Source organism: Ammospiza nelsoni, chromosome 5 (genome assembly GCF_027579445.1).
Source record: "Ammospiza nelsoni isolate bAmmNel1 chromosome 5, bAmmNel1.pri, whole genome shotgun sequence".
Classification (NCBI taxonomy): domain Eukaryota; kingdom Metazoa; phylum Chordata; class Aves; order Passeriformes; family Passerellidae; genus Ammospiza; species Ammospiza nelsoni.
The window spans coordinates 17,195,557-17,223,110 of record NC_080637.1 but is presented as its reverse complement, the minus strand read 5'-3'; the positions used below and the strand labels follow the sequence as shown (position 1 = coordinate 17,223,110).

General features: G+C 35.2%; 1 protein-coding gene across 3 annotated transcripts in view; it reads right to left on the bottom strand.

The window, feature by feature from the left end:
* Nucleotides 1-27,554, bottom strand: part of TAFA5 (TAFA chemokine like family member 5) — a 396,302-nt gene that overhangs the window by 174,430 nt on the left and 194,318 nt on the right. For all 3 annotated transcript variants that reach the window (XM_059472669.1, XM_059472670.1, XM_059472671.1), the window contains one exon: nt 1,442-1,591. In XM_059472669.1, coding sequence (XP_059328652.1) covers nt 1,442-1,591 — 150 coding nt within the window. The remainder of the gene's footprint in view (nt 1-1,441; nt 1,592-27,554) is intronic.

Sequence of the window (27,554 nt, the reverse complement as noted above, 5' to 3'; positions counted from 1 at the left end):
AAACAGTGTGTAAAATAGAGGCTTCTGACTTATCCTCAGGAGTTAAGATGAGATAAATTACTCTGAGAAGGTCTATTTTGCTCTTTATTGGGCATAAAGAAAAACTGGAGTTGCTAGCAGCTACCTTTGGATATCCAAGTTACAGCAAATCAATCTAACCATAGGCCAAAACTGACTGACTAAAAATTATATTTTGTTCCCAGCTGGTGCAAAATTCTTTTTCTTGCTTAGAACTTTGCTGTTTTAAAATAGGAAACATGTTGAGCATTTTAATTAGTAGTAAGCATTTTTCCTAGAATTGCAACTATAAATGACACAATAAAATCATTCCTTTCTTAAGCAATTATATCTTATGATCTAACAATAAAACATGAAAGGAGAACTACTGGATATAGTATTATATTATGAAAGCGACAGCTAAGAAACTATCTTACAGAATAAGAAAAACAGTGAAAGAAAAATGCAAAAATAGAATGTGCATGATGTTCTATATTTAGCTTTGTGGGTTGGCTCTGAAATCTCCTTTTGAGCTGTCTTTGATAATCACTGGTACAACCAAATTCTGAGGCAACAGTAGGGTGTTCTCCATAATATTTTTATCTGAGGACTTAAACCAGCCAGTATTCAAAGGTAATCCATATTTATTATAGTTCTATACATAAGCATACTTTTTTGTTTTACTTCTGTTAATGGAGACTAGATCAAAACATATAATTCTACATCATTATTTTCAACATGTCTCCAATTTCATTTTTAATATTAATGCTTGCTAAAAGCCCTGCAAGGCAGACCTCTCTTGAAGACTCTCCCACTGTTAACATACCAGAGAATTTCATTTGTCTCAAAATATTATTTCAAAGTGAAACATTTTCATACCTCCCTGCATGTGAGCAGTTTTCCAGCTACATGCTATCAGTGCATCTGCAGTGAATCATACAGAATATCATTTTAAAGAGAGAAGAAATACTGGACATGTGATGTACATTCAGATACTGTATTCCAATTATAGCATCAGTGCTTTCTTCAACAGCATTAAATATCACACAGGAGCAGTCACATTAGCCTCCCAGTGGCATAAGACCTTTGAGGCTTGCTTGCTGCATTTTTTAATGTCTTAAGGAATAAAAAGTAGAGGAAAAAAGAATGCCATTTCACTGCTGATTCTGTAATCACATGCAGAATATAACAGCACCATGCCCTTAACATTCAACTGCCTATCAAGTTAAAACAAAAAGTGAAATTTCCAATGAAAAAAATGAAATTGTAATATCTATACTATTAGTCGGTATTACCCTTTGGTTGAATTTCAATGCTATTGCCATTGTTAGTTGGGACAACATGAAAATTTCTTCTATAGAGTTTTTATGGTTTCTTGGGGTTTTCTTGTGAGACACAATTCTTATATTGGCAGACACTGATTGAATAGATTTTTGCTTCTTACCATCAACACATGCTGGCCTTGCTCTTGTTGTACCGGCAATCTGTCCTTTTTTACATGCACAGCGAGCTGTTTGTCGGGCTATAGTCCTTCGGGGCTGACTGCTATCTCTGTCCAAAGTAACAATCTCACATGTACCTGCAGCCAGCTGACCTGGAAAAGAAACCAGCAACAGGTACCGGAGTCACTGAGTGCACTACAGGAAATCTATTACAGCCAAATAGAGCCACGGCCCTAAGTCACAGCAGACACTCCACAACAAATGGGCAGCCAGCCGATGGATATAATAAAAGTGAGATGACATACAATTTTTCTTTGTGGTGGACATATGAAAACCCTGCGCGCTGGTTCTGTCAGAAAATAATGTTCCACAAAAGCCAGAGAGTTGAGGTTACACAGGTTACTTTTACTTATGTTGGCTAAGTAAAGGAAGAAACTGTCACAGCAATGGAATTTAAATGGTATGCTCTTTCACATTTTCAGAAAAGAAATTATAAAGCATACAGCAAATAAAAACTTCCCCAAATTTCCATGAATACAATGAAGTCCTAACTGCTTTGCGTTGCTTTTGAAGGAGTGCCTTTCAAAGCATGCCCACATTTGACAAACTGTCAGTCCTTTGGCTCTTGCTTCATCTAAATTGAAAGGTAATTAATTCTCTTCCTGATGCATATTTGATGTCGTTATTATTTTCTTCTTTTTCTTTTACTAAATTTACTATGTAACTGCCAAATGTCTTAAATGACACCACACCCTTAGCTCAGAAATTACTTCCTTTTAATTGACTTGTCCAATATAGGTAGCTTTTACTAAGTACTAAAGAAATTCACACCACCTAATTCTGAATGTGGACAATGTTATGAGAAACAACCAAAAAAAAAATCCAAAAAATTATTTTATGAATAACATTAGTTTGAAGTTCATGTTATACTTTTAAAGCAATGCACTTCCTCTGGTACAACCAATAGTAGGCTAGTAGAATATCAAAATATTACCTTTTACAGGCAGGAAAGATACACTCTTGAATTTCAATGTGTAGAAAGACCAAAAAAAATTTCCCAATTACTACTCTGCATTACATACAACTTCGGTGGTTTATAGTACAGTAGTAAACATATGCAACACCATGTGCAAATCATAATCTTTCCATGTTTTAGTTTTTATTATTAAAAAAAAAAGAAAAATTCCATATTTTTTTTAGAAAAAAATGCAGTTTAAATAATAGTCACAGCAAATCATTTTGTGCTGTAGAAATAAAAAAAGGAAAAAAATTCTATAATAAAATCAAAACTAAAAAAAAAACAAACAAACAAACAAATCAACCTAAAATATATATGAACGGCCTTTAAGCCAACAGGTGCAATGCTATTTTTCCATGCTCCTTTCTTTTTGCATTCAGAATACAAGTTTACCCGGTCTATTCTTCTCAGAAGCAGTTAAAATGCTTGTTGTGTGGAACAGCAAAATATTGCAGACTGTCACCAGCATTGTGTCTCATTCACTGCTAAGGCACCTAAATTTTATGTTTCTGTGACTCTTACACTGCAGTCAATTACAAAATGACAAAAATTAGATCTCAAAGATGGGTATGGAACAAGGTACTACAAGTTCTTACAAATATATGACATATGTAAGTAATATACATCAGGCACTTATAAACACATATATTATATTCACAATAGTGAACATTATCACCCCAGTGTTTAAAGGCTGCTGGCAACTGGACTCATGAGCTATGGTCAGTCCTGTGTTTCTACTCTTTTCCACCCGGTCTGTTAATAAAAACATCTTAGGATAAACATATTAATTAGAGGACTTCACTCTTTTATATGCTGCGTTTTTTCTTTATTCATTCAAAAATATTGGATTAGATGCAAAGGTTTAGCAAGAAAGATAGTGGCACAAAATTTTCCAGAAAAAGACAAGGGAGATCCTGCTACATTCAAACATGTTGAACTGAAAAAAACATCCCAAATCATTTGCCTTGGCGCTAACATATTTCGTTCTGGGTTGCAGGAGATGTATTGCTCCTAAGGAATATAGCTGTCTTGTTAGATCATGTGAAAAAAAAAAAAGATAATCAGAATTGCATTTAGATCCTGATGCCTTAGGCCACAAAAAAGTGGAAGCGTAAGTAAGACAAGTGTACAGCTTTCCATACTCTCAACTATCCATGAGTCTATTTCTTTCATTAAAAGCTATGATAAATCATACAATCTAGGGGAATAATTGTATAAAATCTCATTTCAGAGGAAAGGAACCAGACTTACAGCACAGTGAAGGCAAATAATGACCATATTCAGAGAATAAAAACAATGAAGCTCTATGTCAAGATAATTTGTGAAGGCAATGAGTTTTCCAGGGACTGCAAGCAATGAGTATCAATAAGAACAGCTAATGGTATTTTCTGCTTTTGGACCTGTAGAATTTTAGTTCTGCTTTGGTTTCCAGAAATGATAATTTCTTTCAGGCATAGTAACCTAATTTTCTTTATGAATTTTCAAAACTAGGATACCTACACAAGAATTTGCTATACAATTTTGTCTGTTGCCTTTCTTTTTTCTATAGCAGAAGAAAATTGTAAGCTGTTGTAGAGGTACAGGAGCTCTTACATATATGACATAAATATTTCTTCCCGATTGTGTCACAGGCTGCAAAGATTGCAAGCATATGAAGCACTGCAACAGAGAGTACATCCAGTGTTACTTGGCTTTAGATAGCTGTAAAGCATGAAATGCATTAATTAAGGTTATGGAAGGCCATCTCCAGAGAGAAAGTCATCCTGGTGTAAAACATGTCCTCTCAGTCTTTCTTTAGGTAGAGAGTAAGTCTACAGAAGTAGACTTAGATGATGTGTGCTATATTGGCTTTTTAGCAATTTAATCTAGAAATATAAGGTACAAGGTAATGGATCTAAATGAATATGCTTCTTGCTAGTACTGAATTGCAAAAATTAGGATGCCTTTCATTTTCAGGGAAGTTAACACAGTGACCTCTTTCAGAGATGCTAATGAAAAAAGGCTGTTCACTGGTGAGCCTCTGAACATGCTCCACTTCACTCCTAAAGCCAGAGAAGAAATCTCAAGGCAGCAATGGCTGGAGTTTCACTGGAGATTTTCCAGTTGAGGGATTAAGAGCCACAGCCCATGAACGGTCATAAAGGCTCCACGCTTTCATTATAATTTCTTTATGTATTTGCAACACACAAAGCAACTCACCATCCTCCAACCTAAACAAAATAATCTTGGTGGAAAAAGAAATACAAGCATCATTAAAGAATAGAGTCATATTAGCCTTGTTTGGAAGATTTCTTCCAAGAAAATTTTTGGGTTTACTGTTTTAGGAATCAAACATGAGGATTATTTTACAAGTACCATAAAACTGGAGCTTTTCAAGTTAATTAGTAGATATTTCTTTGTTGTTGTTACTGTTATTATATATATATGCAAATATATTAAATATTTCTTTTATAATTAAGACCTCATGGAAACTTATTTAATTTTTAGTTGTCACCATCTGATTACTAAACAGAGAAAAGTTTCAGCTCTTTAATGCTATTTTATAGTGTAGCACTGCATTCTTAAAATGCCAGTAGATCTCTCCCCACTCTCTCCCACCACAAACACAAATGCTTTTATATGGAATTATTTCAGAAAAAGGAAAAAACCCAGAATTCAGAATTAAAAATGCAAGTCAAAGTAAACAAAAATTAAAAAAAAATCACAACTTGCTAAAATTTTAAGTAAAACAGGACTGGGCTCGTGGCTTGTGAAATTGTTTACAGTAACTGCTGTATACATCACTTTTTTTTGTTTATTCTAAATGAAATCCATTTGTGATCAGTCCTCAAACTGTTCTTTGTGAGACTTTCATGGAAGTGTAGGAATCATGAGTATTGGCATATATATTTAGCAAATGTGCAGGAAATATCTCAAGCAAAAAGAGCATATTTTTAAAAGATCTTTAGTACTTGCATTCTTGAAAGAAAACAATTTGTTATTGAAAAGCTTAAGAACAGAGGGCATTTTTCATGTTTACCACTAGGACTCTTCTGTAAACTAAATGTCATTGTTGAAAGAACAAAGATTTTGAAAAATCTGTATTTTCTGCAATAGTTAAAAGCCTTAAATAATAGATATATTGGTATTACATGGAGGGTACTTGGGATAATATTTTAATTTTCTGTGGCTAAAAATTACTTCTTTAACTAATTATCAACCTTACCTACAGAAATCAAGCTACAGATTTTTTTAAAATTTATGCTTATCGTAAAGCTGAAGGCTTTACCTTTAATTAATTTAAAGAAACAAAATCAAATTATGAATTAATGGAATCTGTTGATACAGTGAAAGTAAGTCTTGATCTAAATATACAGATTTTTGCAGGAGTTTAGATTTTATACTCATCCAGAAAACTTACTTGTGATTTGTATATGCAGGCCTATATTATAGTTTCAGTGAACAATTTTTCCTTGCATCACCAATTTGATGCCTAGCAACACAAGCTCTTTTAGTTTAAAATGCATTAAGTTAGATGGTATTAAAATTCTTGGCTGGATTCAGATATGCTTTTGTAAGTGAACACAATGCAGGAGTTGTTTCAAAATCAGATCATAGGAATACATTCATTAGTTTTCTATTACAATATTGAAGTCTTTCTGACAACAGAGCCATGCCAACTCCTGAGGATCAACAATTCCTACTGAAATAAGGGGCAACTGAAGTACTTAGTGTCACTCATTATCTGCAGTTTGACATTAACCTGAGTAAAAATATTTAAATATAACTCAATTTAAAATATAAAAAGCTTATGTTTAAGTGGAACTCAATTTTTTGTCATATATCCTTCCTCAAAGAAAATATCCTGAAAGAAGATCTCTTACACTGAACATGATCCAATTCCAGACAGTCCAATTACGTTTTCTTTTTAAACTTTCGTTCATAATGAGGGAGATTATGGCAAGGAATTGGTTTTCCTCAAAGAACCAAACTCATGTTTAAGCTGCAATAGCAGAATCTGTGAAAATGCAACTAGCATTAAATAAGAGCAGGTTCTAGGATGCTTCTGGGAAAAAAAAAAAAAGTATTCAAAATAAAGTAATAAAGTAAATAAGAGCAGAATTGGCTTAGCCAGTATGGGGAAAAATTTTAATTTTTCAAATTAATCAGCACCATTTCAGAATAACTACCAAATAAGAATATTGTTTCCATTGTTAAGTTATGTGATACAAAGGCATTTCATTTTTTTAATAGATTATGTTTAAACAAATAAGCTATTTCCCTTTCCTCTTTTCAAAGTCAGTGACATTAAAAGCATTTCTTTCCAAGATGTTTCATATATCATTTGGACCTTATATTTATTTCATTGAAACAAATGTTGTGTCTGTTTAAGTAACAAGGCTACACAAAACAATTCCTCATGCTAGTAGAATTTGACAACCTGTTTAAAACAGTCCTTACCAGTTTTTCTTGAGGGCATGATTATGTCAGTGGAAGACAAGACCAATGAAACAAAAAACTAATTAATTTAGATAATCGTAATCTATTGGTGTAACCCACAGGTGCCCAGTAGAGTAAAAAGCAGTACAGGTTTTGCCAGAAGAGTCCTTACATTTACTTCATTACAGGTTCAGAGCTATACTTGATGAGAGTCAACACTACAATGTGACCTTTGTAGCTTCTCAATCCTAAAAGAAGTCATTTTGAATTTTAGTGGTATTGAAGAAGATGTCCCTTAAAAGGTGTGGCTTGAGTGCCCGTTTTATGAAGAAAAAAATCACTGTAGAACTTAATTAGGTAAAATTTATGAATAATGAGAAAAATATGATTAATGCCTTCTCCTTTAAATACTTAGTTTAAATATTTTTCAGAGTTCCACTGCAATGAAACAGTGTATTATGTCTTCCTAGTAATTACTAATCTTACTGCAATTTTCAGACTACCACTTAGCCATCTCAAGCACATAAACAGCACAGACATTAGGAAAATAGTTTTCAGCTCCTCCATTCTGAAATAAGCAGTAAATTTTAATTAAGATAGATCCTAGTCTTCTAAGTAGTTGCACAGGAAAGAAAATCAAGTCTGTGGAGATTCAAGATACATTCAGGGCCCATTTTGAGATTTCATTTTTTCCCAGATAAGAGTAATGCCCTAACTTATTGCACCTGATTCTGCTATTGCATGTAATTGCTTAATGTTTTGTTGTATAATTAAGAATAATTTCCCCTCTATCTGACTATTAAAAACACAAGAGAAAGAAAAATAAATGTAAAACCCAACTGCAGTAAAAACAAACTGCAAGATTTCAGATTGCAAATGGGATTCTCAATCAGAATTGGTACACAAAGGGGAATTCCAGACCAGAAGAAGATCAAAAAGTCAAGGATGTATGAATAAATATAGAAACAAGTCATTTGTGCATAGGAACCTAGTTGTAACCAATTTTTCCTCCTTTATTACTTTAAAACATATTTCATACTCCATATGTAGAAATGACAAGGTGTTTGAGTGCTTTTTCTTTAAATAATTTCTGCCTCTGTGTAAGTCAGTGTGAACTGCAAATCTCAGCTCCACAGAGCTGCTCCAAGGAGGACCTGCAGCTCCAAGGGGTTGGTTAATTGCTTCTGGAGGCCCCAGTTGGTTACAGAATGGAAATAACTGCAGGAATTCAGGATTGAACAAAGCTTTGCTTATTTGCATAAGCCAGGAAGTGGCTGTTATTCTATTATTTACTAAAAATATTAAAAGATGTTAAAAAAAAGAAGGAAGAAAAAGAGGGGGGAAAAAAGCAAAAGGAAAATAAAATGGAAAAGAAAACTTAAAAAAAAAAAAGAAAAAGTAAAAAAATAATCCTTCTATGTCTTTACCAGCCTCCACATGTAAAATAAACCTAGCCTGTTTATAAAACCAACATAATAGCCATAGGGGAAAAAATGTTATTGGAGGGATGCTGATATTCCTCTTGAGAAAGACAGGAATAAAAAGCACAGGTTTGTCTAAAAAGCTACTGACATTTGTTGGAGCCAGAAGCTGTATGTCAGGAAGGAACAAGTCTGTTGTGTTAGCAAAATATGTCACTGCAGGGAGCATGAAATCAGTTTGAAAGAACATGCAGATAAAGTCATATATCAGAAGTAGATATAATGTAGCTGCTCAGGTAAACAGTGTTTTTAACTTCTCAGGCTTTACTTTGCGCTATCAAACCGTTATCCTAGGATTAGCTCATTGCTATTCTAGAAGGATTTGAAAACTTACAAATGAACAGCCTTTAAAAACTCATCATACAAGTAGCCACCCTACTTGTATCAAGGAATGCACTGCAAGATTCTGAGTTCAAAAGGTGAGCAGGTTTTGGGTAAAAGTCCAGTAAGGGCCGTGCAGGAAAGAACTAACATACTGAAATTTTGTTTTCTTCAATCCTGTTGATATGTCTCAGTCCTTAAACTGCAGAAACAATAACCCCAAAGTCTAATTACCATCCACCAGGAACTAAGTTGTATCCTAAGTAAAAAGAACTGTGTCATAATTCCATGCCTGTAGCAGGTTTCAAAACCTGAAGGCCAAAGTAAGCTGCTGAAGACAACAACTACCTAACACTATCCAGCCTTGTTAACATGCCATATGCTAACTCATACCTATGTATGAATAAAAAATTCAGATTATGAAAATTTTCTGTCATTTTTGTAGGACAACTATTATCACAGTACATAACCTACTCTCCTGTTAAGTATGTCTAAATGATATCTTTAAAATAAGGCTGTTTATTTTCACTACTGCCTATAACATTGCTCTTCCCTTTTCTCAAAAGACTACGACAAAAAAACCCTAAAACATTTTCTTTTTAGTAATGGCTCTGAAATGCAGTTGTTTTTTTGGTAATCTAGATGGCAGGCTTACCCTGAAGTCACTACATAGCAGACAAAATGTTCTAGTAGCTAAGGCAATTATTTTGCCATCTTTTTTGTTTATGGAAAAGGTCCATAAACATTCTCCATTTAAAATAAAGTCTCTCAAGACTTGGTTATGCTGCACTTGCTGTGAACATATAGGTACAACAGCTCACACATAACCACAGGGAAATAAAAATTTATCTTAGTAACACAGCAAAAGTAAACACTGGAAAAAACAAACAAAAAAAAAAAAAGCTATCCAAGAAGGAAACAAATCTCAACAATTTTTAATGTCTTACTATACCTGAGAAGAACTAGTCCCACTGAAAATATATGACATTAATTAGAAGTATTATGGATGAATCCAAATCAGTCTCATGCTGGGAAATCTTGAGGAGACAAAGGATCCTCAAGCCCAAAGCTCCAACAGGCAGAATTTGCATCTCTTGTAGTGTGTCTGCAGTGATCACAAAGGAAGTTTATGGTGCATGTGTTCAACTAATCTGGATGCTAGCAGGAGCGCTCAGTTCAAGCTCATCATCAGGAGCAGAGCAGAACAGCTAGTACCTGCTTTGCCCTCCCTGGTGTCACTGCTCCCAGCAGAGCAGTTCCTCCGGGTGCACAGCAGGGCACAGGGAGGCCCTCATTCAGGGGCTCTGCTGAGCCCATGGCGACATTCAGCACACCGGCCCCACTACTGCAGGGACAGCACCAAGGTAAGAGTTAAAAAACAGATATAGTATGCAAAAGAATTATGTCCTTTCTGTTAGGCTAATACAGAACTTCAGCCCCAACCAGAAGGAGTGAACTTCAGACCAGGCTTCTTAACTGATTAATCTGAGTGATGGCTTTCATTTTAAAAGTTTGGGAACAGGGTCTTACGCAAGTGTGACAGAGAAGCATGAGTATGCTGGCTATTATTCTCAGATGTTCTGCAGACTTGGAGGAGTGATTTTCTATCTGGGCCAGCTTCACTGCTGCATTTTCCATTTTTATCTGTTTTGCTCAAAATGACTTATGAAACAGGTGCATGCCGAAATGAAAAGTTTTCATGGATAAAATCCATGATTTTTATATCCTTATTTCTAGTCCTCCAAGACTAGAAATATAACCATTTATGGGATAAGATTCTCTTCTGCACAACTCAGAGGAGGGTGTCAGAAAAAGAGTTTTTAAGTTGCTCATGTATCCAAGGCTACCCAAAGAGAGAGCGGTTAACGAGGACGACTGTCATCCCACCCACCTTTACCAATCAGTAAAGAGCCCAAGATTAGAGACATACAAAATATCTCCTCCTGTGTCCCACTAACCAGGAACAATACCTTCCATTTGCATACCTAAATGTTCAACCATTGCACACGCACAATTCCATTATTTCAACTCTACAACATATGGAAGGACTTCTGCTTAAAGTATGTCATGTGTGTTCACACTAGTTCTAGAATTAATCTCAAGTTACTGAAAACCTGAAAATATCTTAACTGTACAAATTCATTTTCTTTTGGACTTAGTGCCTGTAAAATAAACACAGACAAATCTATCAAGAGAAGCAAAAATTATATGGCATGATATTGGCTCATATCATAGAAAGCAATGTCACAAAGACTTTATACACTGATGACCTTTTAAAAACTTTAAATGAACATTTATTATTATTATTATTCCCTCTAAAGCAAGGTTCATCTTTTTATGTACTGCTTATCAGTTTTACTAGCTAATAAAAAGTTAAATTATGCCATCAATTTCCCAATGAATGCCTAATAAATAATACTTCCTTAGTTCAAGGTCCTTTAATAAAAAGGAATAAAAATGAGGCCTGACACCACTTTGCTCAGCATTTTGATGAACTAAATTTGCTATTACCCATGGTGTATCATCATGAAATATGTTTTCTAAGATGTAGAATAGACTGTAGTTAAGTTTTCTAAACATAAGCAAACTTGCATAAATTTACACACATACAGATATTCTTCACAGCAGGGTGTGTTGAAGATTATGCATTGAAGGCATTGGTTCTGATATTGACCATAAGACATCAGCTATTTTCCATGGTTCCTCACACAATACTGCTATACTAATAACACAGAGTGGATCATTAAGCCTGCTCTTTGGCATACCATAGTCAATGGTGCAATATCTTTACTTTAAAATATACAACTCTAAGTCCAACCCAGAGGAAAAATTCATAGCAGAAACTACCTGTGTAAGACTTGCCACTTATTTCTAAGGGAATGCAAAAATAAAAAAAGCCAGGTCTGAGTCTTGTGTTGGCTATACTTTGCATTGTTTGTTCCCATCTACCTGCTAGAACTTTAACATCACAATGCTGACTGCAGACCATGTTTCAGTGTTCTGAGTGTGTCTGGTAGATGACACTAAATTTTCCTCTTAAATTTGAGATTAAGTGCATCAGAAATCATTATAAACTATATTCTATCTTTCATCAGCTAAGACTCTAATAAGACAAACTAACATGTGAGATTTGATCAACTCCATGGGTCACACTGAAGTAGCATCAACCAGAATTTTCTGGAGCAGAGGACAAAAAGAAAATTCTCAAGGTAAAGAGCACTGAGTGTAACTAAATGCTGCTCCTCAAACAGAGGAAAAGCTGAAGGAAAACTGTTAACATAATGGAGAAGCATTAGCATTTTCTGCCTTCCTATTGGTGAGTATATTTCAGTTTAGATCAGTGGTACTGATATTGTGCTCCTGTGGTAATGGCACGTAAGCAGGAGAAAGTATAAAACTCACAGAGAGGAGAATGATCCCACAGGGATGAGTAACACAGCAGTAAAGCAAGATTTATTGAATGAATGTTTGCACTCACCAGATGTAATAAAACTTGAATGATGTCAAGCAACTAATGTACATATATGAGATATACATAGTCATGTTGATCACTTATGGCCTGCCCTTCTTATTTTAATTTTCCCAATGGCAATATAGAAACCTGAATGAAAACCGAGGATAAGCTGATAGGAACAAGAACAGAAAAGCTAGCAATAATATTTCATTAAAAAAGGGTTTCTGAAAGACCATATAACCTTTTGTCTAAATGCCTCAAATCCAAAATGTATTAGCTTCAAACAAAATACAGTTATTTTAATTAGGTATAGATAATCAGAATTTATACAGCAACAGCTAAAGAGAGAGTGATTATGACACTAAGACAAATCCAATCATTCAGATCAAAGATTGGGCAGGCTATCTTTGCAGAAAATAGGCCAACACAAGTATGTATTACCTAAGGGGCAAGTAAGCGTAGTGAACTGAATGATTAATCACAGCTGTAAGTATGCATCACATTATTTGTGTGTATGTTGATGCATAAACGTGGATATTTTGGTCTGATATGAGGTGGACAACAGAAGAGAGACACAGTAATTTTGTAATAAGGAGAACATCACAACCACATTGCAAGAGAAACATGAGCCTATTTATATACAGAAAGCAGTGACTGTGTTTTTTATCACTGAACTTAAGAAATGTATTAAAGAATGATTACATAGTCTTGGTTCTAAACAGGTATGGCAGTCAAAAGAATAGGATTCAGTTTCTGAAGTTGTCATAGGTCTTCTGTACTAGCTAGCCATTTTGCTCTGGTTAACAGGATTACAGAGCACTGTTTGCAGTGAAACTACACTACCATCAAACTCACAGTAGCCCAGAGCTGAAGCCATAAGGATGCAGTATTAATCAAAATTCAGTTTTTCTAATCTGCTAAAACCTAATGAATTAAAGAACAATCCTTCCCTACTCTTAAGTGAAAACATTAGTACATTTTCTGTACAACATGAATCTTTTCACAATGACTAATCCCATTCCCAATAAAATCAATGGAAGTTTTACCACTAACTACATGGAGGAAAAAGAACCGGCAGCATAAAAGTCTCCACACTCCCAGCACCAGTCCTTTAGCTAATTTGTGTTACATCTCACATAACTGTCATTCTAACCAAGGACATATGACAAATTAATTCTTAAGCCAACTGAAAGCTCTATTGTAAGAACTATTCACTTTGTATGACTTTGCATGTACCACAAGTCCTGGCAGCAGCTCAGAAGGTGCCATGAGATCAGGAGGCAGAGGTGTCAGGGGCACACTTGTTCAGTGTTGCACTTGGCTGTGAACTGTATGGCAACTCTAAATTTTAGAGCCTATTTTTTTTTCTTTGTACTAGATACCTTCCAGGCACCCATTCCAACATTAATCATTCTATGATGAAATGACTATAACAATGTCCCAGAACACTCTAGCATACACTGCGGTTATAAACGAGCACACACAGTATCTACACTCCTCTATGCATAGCTGTTGACATTTTAGTCTTGAAAACACCTTAGATACACCATATCTATTCTAGCAATTTCAAGTAGACAGTTTCTATTTGCTACTGCTTCCCAATTTCAGATATTCATATCAATTTTCTGTAACACAACTGCTCTGTTGATATGAGATAAGTGTATTCCAAAGTTATTACATTTAATACCTGCTTTCTGGTATCTTCAATCAAATGAAGCTGGTCACTGTTGGAGAAGCAAACACAGTAATTGATCCAAAGATTTAATAAGAGTAAAGTATACAAATAAACTATTTCTGAAAATGTAAAATCCTTAAGAGAATACAGAACTACGTGTCAATTATCTAAATACTGTATATATGTAGTATCTGTATGTATAATGCAGAATACAAATTGTGGATACCTAGGAATTGTAGCAGTATATTCCATACTCAAAAAATTTAGAGATGCGCAGATCCAGATTTAGTCTGTCCTGATCCCTCTGTAGAACCTTCCTACTCCCCAGCAAATTGATACTAACACTCAGCTTGGTGTCATCTGTGAATTTACACTTGGTCCCATCATCCAGGTCATCAGTAAAGATGCTGAACAGAGCTAGGCCCAACACTGATCCCTGCGAGACACTACTAGAGATAGGATGCCAACGGGATGCAATGCCATTCACCACCACTTTCTGGGACCAGCCATCCAGAGAGTTCTTAACCCAATAAAGGGGCTACCTGTGGGCTGCCAGCTTTTCCAGAATGCCATGGAAAATGGCACTTAATGGTTCCCTTTTCCACTTCCCACTAATTAGCTTTTTCACCAAGCCTAGCAGTAAAGACAAAAATAAAAGTCAAGACTGGATGTGTTGCTTAACCCTTCACATAAACTTATGTGCTGTCAGGCAAATGTTATACAACCTAGCCACCTTTTCTCCTCTCTTAAACATTACATAACTGATATCTTATATCCTCTCCTACACAGAGAGAGTCTCATAATGCTTGCTGAGATTGTATACATTCTTACACACATGAAATTCATGGCTATACACACAAACACAGATGCACATCCCATCTGAGATAAGTCATGTCTCACGTTCTTTTGCCTCCCTCATATTAGAAAATCCACTGATAATAGTTACTGCATGATCAGTATGCAACTGGGAAAAAAAAAAAAAAAGAAACAGTAAAAAAGAGAAAACCCTCAAGCTGTCTAGGCAACCAATCCTTTCCACATTGCAACAACTTTCAAGTAAAGAGACTTTCCTGTAGTTGGTGAAAAATTAGAATCTTTGCCAAAGTCCCTTAGTGACAAAGAAACAGATTTTGATATTTAATCCCTAAACACAAAGTAGAATCAGAAAAACATAAAAGCAAACAAATCTATTTAATAATCTGATCAATTTTACCTTCTATTTCTCCAGTGATGGGGCTGTACCTAGTGACAGTGTAAACATTTTAGTTTGCACAATACAAGAGCCACAATAGAAGAGTGTAATTAGCACTGGAAAGACATTCTTGAGGAAGTACTTTGATTTCAAAAGACTGTTGTAGTGATTGTCACCCCTGCTGTGCTTGGATTCTCTCTTGATGTGCATAAAGTGTGAATGCAGAACACATTATTATGAAACTCACTCGTCCTTGCATTTGTGTGCTCATTGCTTTGCCATCTTGTGGTAACCAAAAATAGAAACCTACAGAGCAGCATATAATTCACACTAGAATAATGCTGCTGTATTTTTTAATGAATTCTTCAGTGCACTTGCTGGAAATCTACAACTCAAACCACATTATGCATTTTTTCATTTATTTAACAAATGTGCAGTCATTTTCCTTTTAAGATTGAGATCACTGGAAAATATAAACTCTTGTCTAAACATTAAAATTAAGTGCAAACATTAAATGATTTAATGCTGCATGAATGACTTCCAAAGAACTTTCCAAAACACACTATGAGATCTTTTGTTTAAAGGAAGTAAAGTGATTCTATTTTCTCAGCACATATAAAAGCTATACCTGTATAAAAATTGTCCAACTACACGACAGTTTAATGTGTTATAAAGGAAATTGGGTGCGGACTTCACAAACTAGTCAATAATTATTTATGGAACAAAGTAATTTGCTGGCTTTAGTTTGGGGTTTCTCCTTTAAATTAACATAGGAAAAAGTAAATATAAAGCATCTACCCCTTCCAACTTTAACTTTCAAAAGAAGTAGCACATTTTTGAGTTAGCAGTCCCAAGGGAGAGAAGATGAGCCCTTCTGTTGCTAAGCAAGAGTTTGCCAGTTATTTCAAGCTTTAGCTGAGTACAAGCAATAATCACTACTGCCTGAAATATATTGGAATGAAAGTACATGGGACCATTCATGACACTTCATCAGCATGCAGGAGGCAAACAGAGTGACTGCAGTGATTGAATACAGGCTCAGAACTACTGGCTTTAATCTCCATCTCATTCATTCAGCATTTACTTTTGGCACAGCTGTATGATAAACATTCTGACATTTCTTCCTTGCCCACCCTCTCTTGGAATCCCATGATTGCTGTGTGTATGTTTGTTATGTATTTAAGATCACCAGGTTTGGTTTTTTTCTTTCTTTGTGGTTTTGGTTCCACCCCCTTCTTCCCTACCCTCCCCCCACATCCCCCCCCCAAAAAAAAAAAAAAAAAAAAACAACAAATGCCTGGGTATGGGAAAGGTAAAACTGGTATAATGGCATTATATAGAATTCTAACATTACTGGTGCTAAAAAAATTCTGATTTTAAAGATAATGCAGTTTGTTACTCCATAATGGGGCTTTTGTTTGGTTTCTTTTCTGTTTTGGTTTTTTATTATTATTTTTATTTTTTGCTGTACATCACTTATCTTGACAAGAAGAGCCCATATACAGTTCCATATCCCCAGTGCCTCAAATCTGCCTTGGCTTTGCAGCCACTGGGTTCAAAGGGTCCTGAACACCTCAAGGCCTAATTGGTACCATAAACAACCTCCAGTAACATAATGAGTTATACATAAACCCAGTAAGCACAAGCAACTGGGTAGCAACTATTAGAGTGGAGTGACACTGGTATCAAAAAACAACTTCTATTTTATATTAGTCCTTCCTCATATTAAAATGCCTATGAGTTTTGGGAAAATCTGCCTAGTCTACTAACAGAAGTTGGGCTGACTTCTGCTCAGTATGCCAGACTCCTTGAATCCACAAATCTGCTACACCAAACTACCTGCTTTTCACTCATTTTGTACTGAAATTGATGCTGTATGATCACTATAATAGTTCTAATTAAATAAAAAAGATACTCTTATGACAAACAAAACACTATAAAGAACCTATTTAACACTCTCCACTCCGATATGGGAAAGTGTCTGCAGTTTTGCTGACTGAAGGCACGTGGCCATTCCTAAATGTCCAGAGGTAAGTGGGATAGAGCTCTGCAGAAGACTGGCAATACAGTGCCTGTTATTGATATGAAGATGCCTTTTCTCTTACTGAGCATTCAACATAATGAAAATGAATAAAGAGAAAAAAAAACACCTACACCCTTTTCAGGCAACCTGCAACACCATCTCTCTCAACTAAGTAAAAAGAGCAATTGATTGAAATCTGGAGACAGCAAACAGATCAATGAGAGAAGGAGATAGATGAACTTTGCAGGTTCCCAGAGAGATGCAGAAATATCCTTGGAATAGCTAAAATAAATACTTTAAGGAAAAAAAGTTTTTCATCAACTACAATGCCATCTAAAGAACAGGACCTAAAATCAGTCTCCACAAGACAAGGCAAATTCTGTGCTGTACTTAAGTAGCAGGAAACAATCCAGCACCTTCCTCCTAAGCATTTTTACCATACTTTTAAGGATCAGGTTTCATTTGTTATTCACTTAAATCAGGAAAAAAACCACAAACCCTTGAATATGAAAAAAAAAAAAAAATGGCCCATCATGTGAGACATGAAAATCTTCTAAGCGGCAACAACAAAGGAACACAACACACAGTGAGACGGATTAATCTCACTGCCTGTATGTCATTATGGAAAAGGGAGCTAGGATGACTACATCCACACTGTAGTGCAAATACATGGAGATGTCAGCCAAAGACTGATACCAGTATATTTCTTACTGTGACTGTTCTATCTTTCCTGAAAATAACCATTCACTAGCAGCAGTTGGTTGACAATATTTAATTATTTGACTATACCAGCTCACATTATGATTTTTTTATTATTTATTTAAAAACAGAATTTCATTGGTACAAAGCCACCACAAGTTCCAGGGTACTCTTCAAAATGTTCATACTGACTGCTTAATTCAAATAATTTCTTCTTAATTAAAAACAACATATTTCCTGACAAGAAGTTTAATGTACTACCAAAAGGAAACAAAACCAAACAAATAAAAAGCAAACAAAAGGAGAAAAAAACCCCCAAAATTGTCAATAGGGTGCACAATCTGATTTATTTATAACAGCTATGAAAAAAAAAATTCTTTTCTCATGAGACATATGTCTCCTAAAGAAACCATTCTATTGGCTGTTCTTATATTTAATGTAGAAATTATTCACGATATATTTTAACTGGTGAGCTAACAGACTAAACAGACCATAGAAAAGGAAAGCTGACAAGTGATTGCAGGCAACATAGCACCTTACTGGAAATATAAATGATGAATATCATAGAAGACATCATCAGTGCATTGTGACCCGCTTAAAAAAAATTAAAAATAAAATAATATTTTTTTTAATTACAGTGAAGTTAGATCTTACTTTTAGCAACATCACGCAAAAAAGCCTACTCTTTTTTTTTTTTCATCTTACTTCTTTTCCTCATTAAATGTAGGGCAAGTGCAACCTTGCTTCCCAATGTCAGGATTTATGAATTCCCATTCAGAGTGTCCAAAGATTTGCAAGACAACCATCCTGACCTTGGTTAAAAAGGAAATCACTCTGAATGAGTTTAATGAGGATTTGAAGAAATGTCCTTGGAGGTGTAGCTTGAATGAAAATGTAATACTGTCTACATTTTGCCTTGTACCTTACTGAGGAAGAAAGAAACAAATTTTATTCAGTGTTTTGCACTTGCTACTCTCAATCTCACTGAAGTTGCTTAAACAAAGCTAATAGAAATTGGCTCAATGAGGCATCATTACTTTCATCTGCAGTACTTAGTTCTATTTTTTTTATGCTGACTTAAGAAATTATATATTAAGAGAACAGTAAGTTAGTATCACTGTGGGTAAACTTACCAGAATTTAGAGTTAGCTGATGATTGTTGGTGTCTGAAATGTTTCTTTTGATTTTAGCTGAGAAGTTTTGGTGGTTTTTTACTGCTCTTCTGTTAGGGTTTTTTTTTTTTTAATGTTTTAGGAAGATGGTGTGTTTTCCTAAAACATACATCACTGCTCCACTGAAATTTAGACACCTATTCTGCCTTTAAAATAAACTAACTCATCAACAAAAACATTTCCCCCCTTTTAATACAATTCAGGCATGTGGTCTTATTCGTCATATTGTCTTTTTGGATGTCAAGAGCCACAAATGACATCAGTCTGAATTTCAACCAGCATTGCACAGACATGTCCATATCAATACCAATGACACGAGAGATGTTTGAAATAAACTTGTGTTGCTGACTTAATTAGCTACACAAAGCTAAGGAACTAATTTGTGTAAGACACAGCACAAAGACACATGCTTATCAGAGAACTATCAAGTCAGATGTCTTAAAACAAGCTTTGGTGAATTGAATAAGAAACTCAGAGACCAGAATGTTCCACAGTATTGCTTGAGAACACAGCAGGGTCTTTCCACTGACTTCAGAAAGGATTGTAAGGCCCAGCATGATATTACTGTCTGCTCATGTAAACTAGTCCAAATTCAGTGTTGAGAGATTCACACCTCCAACACAAATGGTTTAGTGTAATTTTTAAGAGATCCTTCTATGGTACTAATTTACATGTCCCCATAAACAGTTTGAAAAGATCACCAAAATGGTGGAATTTGAATGTGATCTTGTTCTGCAACTGTTCAGACTACTCTCTACTGCTTCAGTGCCTGATCAGAAGAGGAAGAGCGAAAATAAAACTTCCATCTCTCTGTAATAAGCCAGAAAATAAAAATCTGTATCAGTCAAATGCTAACCTATATTCTGCAGGTATAAGTTTGAAGACCACATGCTAGGAGAAAAACTTTTAAGCGGAAGCTGCTGCCAACCTTAGCTGGAATAACCTGTGTTCTTTAGACTTCACAGCTTGTCTCTTGAAAGTTCTCTGGCAACATGTGGTTTTTCACATTTGTCATCTAAATCACAGATCCAAATGTAAAATATAACATTAAGGAACAGGGAGTGCATTTGCGACGCTCCTTGGAGAAATCAGGTACACATAAGGCAATGATTATATTACATGGAAATATAAGCAGCCCCTAATGTGATTTTGTTACACTAATTTAATTAAGAAAGATCAGTTGTCCTTCCTAACACTGATACTCTGCTTTTCAGAAAACTTTGCTGTCCCTAGGTAACAATGGAACAAGACACATGACAGTTTGGCACAATAGTTCAAACCACATACCGTTACCCTAATTATTCACAATGCTCTACAAGTGCAGACAAAGAAGTATGAAAACTGACTCCTCAAACTGTGTGTTCCATTGATTGTGAAATGCAAAGCAAGAAATGTATTTACCTTTCATCTGTGACACTGAAACAGCTCTACTGAAGAACTTAAACCAGAAATTTCCAGATTGTTCGGACTAATTTCTCACTGTACTCTACAAAATTCTCTGCAAAAACACAGTACACCAAAAGTGTAAGCCTACCACAAAAAGTTCATTCAGAACATGGGTCAGGTTTTGCAGAATTTGATATAAAATCAGGCAATCCCCTTGCCATGAAATAATAATACAGAACATTTTATTGCTGAGTTATTGAATCTGGTGCTCAGTTTCAGAAATTAGCTGATGTTAAGGAAATTCCTTAGGCAAAGGACTGATGATGTGGCAACACTTATACACACCATGTAGGAAAAAATACGGAAAATACATGGTATGATGGCTTATGCAACAAATTTCTTATCAGAGTGAGATAGCCCATGTGAGTTTTGCACTTCCTAAATGCTGTCCGGGATCACTTCATCCTAGCAAACAAAAATACTGTTTTAAAAAAATTGTGCTATGGAATGACAGCCTTTAAAACTGCCAATATCATCAATGAACAGTTCTTTCATCAACAAAAACTATCCCAAATACTTTTCAGAAACAAGAAGCATAAAAGGAAATAAAATTTTGCAAAATGCCTGAAAGGCATTGCAGCTGCAAATCCAGCTACATGCTTGCCATAAAACCATATGCTAGTGTGCATCTCACTGAGTACTGCTCTCCAAATTTATTCAAAAGTCACATAGAGTACAAATCTTACAAATACTTTACTGTTTCATGAGACTTAAGGCATAAAAAATTTCAAATCGCTCATCTTTTATGTGTGTTTTTTTTCCTTTTTTCTTTTCCCCAACAGCAGTTTAATAATATGTACATTAGCCATTCTTACATGAAAAATTATATTTCAAATCTATCCTAAATGGGGCTAATCCCATCACTACTATCCTTCAAAGGGTTTTATAGAATAAAGCTTTAAATCAAGGACTTAGAAGAAAACTTGATCTTCTATTTATTATGTTATGACAAATTCAGTTATTATCTTGAGGAGAAACCTACAGTTTTCATGAAAACACTGAGTGAATATACTTTATGCATTTCCTGAATATAAAAAATAAAAGATTATCAACAATAAGATCATTTAGCAGCAGGTAACAGATTATCCTAGTCTTCTTTTCTGGGCAATACACTAGACAAGAATATATTGAAAACTTTATCTTTCTCCATGTTACTTAAAGATTTGCAACCAATTTTGAGGAAGTTGTGACCAATTCTGTCTGGTGTTAGTAGCACTTCACTAAAAAAAAAATTACAAAACTAAAAATCCTATCCTTTGAGGGAAAGGTTTAATTAATCTGAAAATATATGTGTGTGCTTCAGGATTAAACCTATCTTTGTAAAGATATGGTCTATGCTTTCTTGACCTTTAATACTTGTTGCATTTATATGTCAGCCAATTTTGACTAACAAAAACAGTACTTTAAAAATTCTGCTGAACTGCTGAAAATAAATCTTTCCAGCAGCATTGAATAGTCATTTTGGTTTATAATTCTGTTTCAAAAATGCACGATTACAGTCTTTGGATAGAATGCAACTATCACTTTTGGCAATGTTTTTTATGACTTGTTATTACTTTTCTCTGGTAAATTTAGTGTCTGGGTTCTGAAGGCCTCTAGTGCATTTATTTTGAGCTCCTACTCCCTAATTTGTCTTGAACAAATTTCCTTTTCTTACTTTTCTATCACATAAATCCATTCCCTTGGATGATTATGTTCAGATTCAATTTTTAGGGTTTTTGTATATGTAAGTAATTTATCTTGAACATTTTCAAATAGTGGAATCGTATTTTCTTAAGCATGTATCATTTAATTACATTCTAAAGATTACTTTGGGGTTTAACTGTTATAATGCATAGTCTAGGCAAACAAAAGAGTGAAATGAAATGAACACAAATGCATGCAGTAATTAAACACAGGTTTGAGAAATAAGAGAACCTGCACTTCTATACAGTTACCTATATAGGTTTGTACAGCATGTAACTGAGCAAATGCTCAGGAAAAGATGTTGTGAACAAAAAATACATAGAGATATTGACTTATAGACAAATGCCCAGTATTTTAATAGCTTTGTTTGAGATTTTTGAAATTTAAGGTTATTGCTGAACGAGTTTATTTCAGTAGGAAACATGCCTTTGGGCTAGTCAGTGTTCTGAGGACTGCCATTTGAATCTGTCCATCTTATTCAAGCTAAAAACAAAGGGGGAAAAACCCAACCCAACAACAAGGCAAGAAAAGTAGCCTTCAGTTCAAAAATGTAATGAATTTCAGACTGCTCCCCCAGCTGCACCAGATAGTAAAAAGATACTACAGTTTCGTAACTCAGTTAAGAGCCATTCTACAATATATTTTACAAAATTCTTGGGGTTGTTTGTTAATTGTATGAGAGAAATCGCTATGGTGAAACACAAACTTTTCTTTGTCAGACTGTCTACACATAGTGGTTCACAAAATAAACAAATAATATTTGTAAATATGAATGCTATATGTATATCTCTGATATTGTAAGTAACTTAAAGATTCAGAAGTATTCTGTTTGCTCTTTAATACAAAATTCAATACATGCCTTATATGTTATGGGAGCAATTAAAGGGATTTATGTGGAAGAGAACAATCTTGCCCTTGTCACTTGCTTTTAAATAATCTATTTTGAAAGAAATAAATTACTTAGGACACAACGTTAAATTGTGAACCAAAGCATAATTAATCTGTATCCTGACTCTGCTTAGATGTAGGAAGGAATAAGAATTGTTTAAACACATATTCTGAACTGATTCAGCTTACATGGCCTACAGAGAAAGAGAGAGAGCACATCTTTGAGATATCAAAGTACTTTATAACAGCATTACAAGAGCTCTACTGACACCCATGATTAGATGGAGCATATGCCGACCTCTTTCAGTTAAGATCATTCCATTCTGCTAGTACACACGAGATGAGACAAAATAAAGCAGCCCAGAGGGCCTTTTCTAACTTGGAAGGAATATATATATATGTGTATATATATATGTGTGTGTGTATATATATATATATATATATACAGTTGATTTCTCATTCATAATCCTGCAGCAAAGTATAATAAAGGTAAGTCACTCTGTAATTCCTGCTTCAAAAAATTTTTTAATATTTTTTGTGTAGAGTTCACGTGGCTTCAGAAGTCACACAGCTCCACCTCTCCACAGTACTGGTTGTGAATCAGAACTCTACCCTGGTGTTAGGTTTGAAACATCCAAGCAGAAAAAGGAAAAGTTATGAATGTGCAGTCAGATAAATTCCTGAGGAAGGACTGCTACAGTCATGCGATCCTTCTTCCTCCCATGCTGCTCCTACTCAGTGTAGCAGTACCCGCAAAACACCATACATTCGAAAAAATCTTAGGATTTAGAGTTGAATAAGGACTGAAAAAGGTCTCCTACAAAAGCAGCCCCACACCAGGTAGGTGCATTTGTTGCAAGCTTGGTGGATTTCAGAACTAAGCTCTAGGTGGCAACTAGATGTGCAGACTCCATATGCTAGGGATGGAGGCATCTGAAGAAAATAAGACAGCTATGTTAATCTAAGGTGGCTCCAGTTCAGCAGACAAACTGCTTCCCACATGCTTAGCTATCCAGTAAGACAATCTGTTGAAACAGCTGATTTCTAGCTCACTTTGTTGTCATATGGACAAACACGGATTCTTCCTGAAAGGCCTCATCCTGGCAATATAAAAAGAGACAGCTTGCCTGGAAAAGTGTAAGAAGAACTAGTATATACACTGGGGCAAAGATAGGAAGCCTTGGCTTAAATAAAATCCAGTGCCTTAAAAAATAAAGGGTGTTTTCTGAGGATAACATATCACAGAAAAATGAAGAGGAGGAGGCTGTAAATATGTATATACACCATATTGGATTATAAAGATTCAACTGCAGAAATCCAGAATTCCCCCCCCTCTTTTGGTTGAAAGGAATATCTTTAAGGAAAGATGACATAGGCTAAAGTTTTTGAAGGCTCAAAGCACTGACCCATCTCAAATCTAACAATAAGTTAAGGTAATGACTGTTTATACTGGAGGAATAAATACTAGTTTCTCCGATTGCAGATTCACAAGAATGTTTTGGCCTGAAGCTGGTCTGGATCTTTTTATTTCCTTTTGGTACTCCAGTCAAAAGCAGGGATTTCAAGATGTGCCTCCTCCTTCTTTACCCTTCCTTTATGTTCCTGTTTGAAGGAGCTCACAGAGTTTACAGTTACTTAATTGTGTTTACAAACTCCTGATTTAGTTGTATGGTGACTGAAATCTGACTGCAGTTTGTACTGAGCCAGATCACCAAAAAGAAGTTCATGTCATTTTTCTCTCTGTAGGGCAAGCAGCAAAATATGCGTTTTGTCTACATTATTTGTAGCTGAACTCCTTTCTACACAGGGACAGAAAGCCTGACACATCTCATTAGCGTGAGCTTCAAGACAGTGACGTATATACTGAACTTCAAGGTCAACAGCAGCCTCCAATCTCTGAGATCACTGAAGTGAAATACCCATCCAAGGGAGGCAGAATTAATCACTACTAACCTAAAAAAAGGTAAGCGGAACTGATGCCACTATGTGCCACCCATAGGGAAATCTTGCAGAGTTCTTCACAAGTCCATCTGTACTGGCAACCTGGGGGGAGCAGGATGCCCACCCATTTGAACAGTGATTTGGGGAGCATTTTCCCCCATTAGCGTGTTCTTGGAGACACTACTTACCAAAGGCTTCTTGAAAGATCTAAGAACTGAGGCAGAACTTAACTAATTACTAAATTTCATCACAGTTGTTTGCATGTTTTCTCAGTAGATATTCTCAGAATCTGTACTATCCAAAATTTAAATCCAACCTAAATGGTGGGATTTGATTGAATCACACCAGTCTCTAAGGCAGAATAAGCAATTACTGTGAGTACAGTTTGAGGAACAGTGGAAGAAATGGTAGATTAAGCCTGTATTACTAGTACTTTACAATCTGCACAATCTTAATGAGGTAGTTGAAAAGAACTGAGGATGTGGTATGCACTTTCATTTCCACTAATGGCAAAAAACACTACTCTCTAGGACTTCAAATTTAGGTTCTCTGGGTATTTCAGAGAGAAAAGAAAGTCTTCTATGCTCACCAAGAAAAAAACCTTTTAAGATGCGTTTTCCACAATGTTTCCACTGGAAACTGCTATATCAACAAGTCTCATTGCCATCAAGCAACTATTTATTACTAATAAATATATTTTTTCAACATTTTACACCTATAGATCATCCTAACAACCCCTGCTGTTAAACAAATAACCCAAAACACTTTCATGATTACACTTCTGTTTGATTCTTGTCACCACAGATTGATGTCTTCTCACTGATAATTCTAAAAATGTCACTGAAACGGACTTTTCAACAGCTATATAAAATGACATTTTTGTTTAAATTTCCTGTCACCATAATAATTTTTCAGTTATGATTCACTGAAAATGCAGGACATTTTCTGGCTAGGAATTAGTCACATTAAAGACTGGCAAACTATGTACACTGATGGTAGCTGCATAGACTTTGAGCTGTACTTCTATTTGCCATGGGATAAAAACCAATGAACACACTACCTATAAAAAATGCCCATCTCATCTTAAAACAAGATTTGAAAAACAACATGTGTTTGTTATATCTGTGCTCCTTTGTCTTATGTCAAGTACAGAATTGGATACAATTTGGCAACTATGCCATAGGTTGAAAGTATGAACATCTAAAATAACACAGAAAAAAATAATAATACAGTGTTTTAAAAACAGTATAATGCTACAAAATAGTATAATGCTAAAAAGATTCATTGTTTAAGATAACTAATAAAATTTATGCTATAATTTCATGATACAGGCAGTAGAAGCATCTTCCCTGAGGAGATTTAAAAGGAGAAAATATGTGGTGGGAAGTGAACTGAAAAATCTAGTAACTTTCATCTTTAATTTCTGCAGGGTATGATCTACTTTCAGTTACCCTGGTGTAAATGCCAAAAAAAGAAACCAGAATTGCAAATTCAGATCTTTCTTCAGTTCTTCAGTACACCTCTTACAATAATAAGGACACGTCAAGTGATGAAAGAGAGGATATTCCTAATTTGGGACACTGTTTGTCCTGCTAGTCACTCTGCAGAAAGCAGATCCTTAAAGACCAGTAAATATACTTACCACACTGTAAGTGAAGCAAAATAAAAGACTATGATTCAAACAAGAATAGATTTCTAAAATATCAACTCAATGATAGAAAGTTATGTTCAAATTTAATTTTCCTGGATTTTCTGCAATCTGAGGAGCATCGTTCTCTAAAAGTGATCTTAAAGTCCATGAAATGGGTTATTAAAAATAAATAGTTACTAAAAGATATTTTGGCAGTTAATAGGAGGCTGGAATCTTCTTCTAAGCCAACAGAAAAGCCAAGAAGTAAAGGAACATACAGACAGAGGTTTGGAGGAGTCTGTGTTTCACAGCTGAGAAAAAAAATCTCCACTAGATTCTAAAGAAAAAACCTACGAAACAAAACCAAAGCAAACCAAAACACCAAACTCCCCTCCCCCCAAAAAAAAATCCAAGACAAAAACCTAAATAGAATGTGAAAACACATTCAGAATATGTATGTCCTACAGATGATGTTCCATTTCACTGTTTCCATACACACCTCTTCACTCATAGTAATATCTGTCAGACGTGCACATGATGGCACTGTTCACAACATTTCATATCTTGTCCAGCATGATGTCATCACTGGTGAGACAAGAACTGCACCATCACTCCCATCTTTTTGTATGCTAAGAAAAAGTGGTATTAGGAACCTTGGGCAGCCTGAAAATCTCTGCAGCAGAGACCCAGAGGCACCACAGTGGGTCTGATTTTGTCACTGTCAGGTTCTGTCTTGAAAATGCTGGGACAGAAACTCCTTGCACTCTGAGGGGTACTGCATAATCACAGAAAATGTAGGGATCACATCCTGGAATCAAGATAAGTAGTAGGACCAACAGGTAAAGACAAAAAAATCTAAAACTGACAGATAGGGTAACTTGTGAACATTTGCTTCAGCCCTTCATGTACTTTTAAGTATCTGCGTTTCAGCACTCCTCTCGAGAGGTTGTGTGTGTCTGTGCATGAAATTATGGTATAAAACTGATGATATCAAGATCAGATAGAATTAATAACCTTTACTAATTTTACAGTACAAATAGCAATGTAAATATAATTCAGCTTCAAAATTT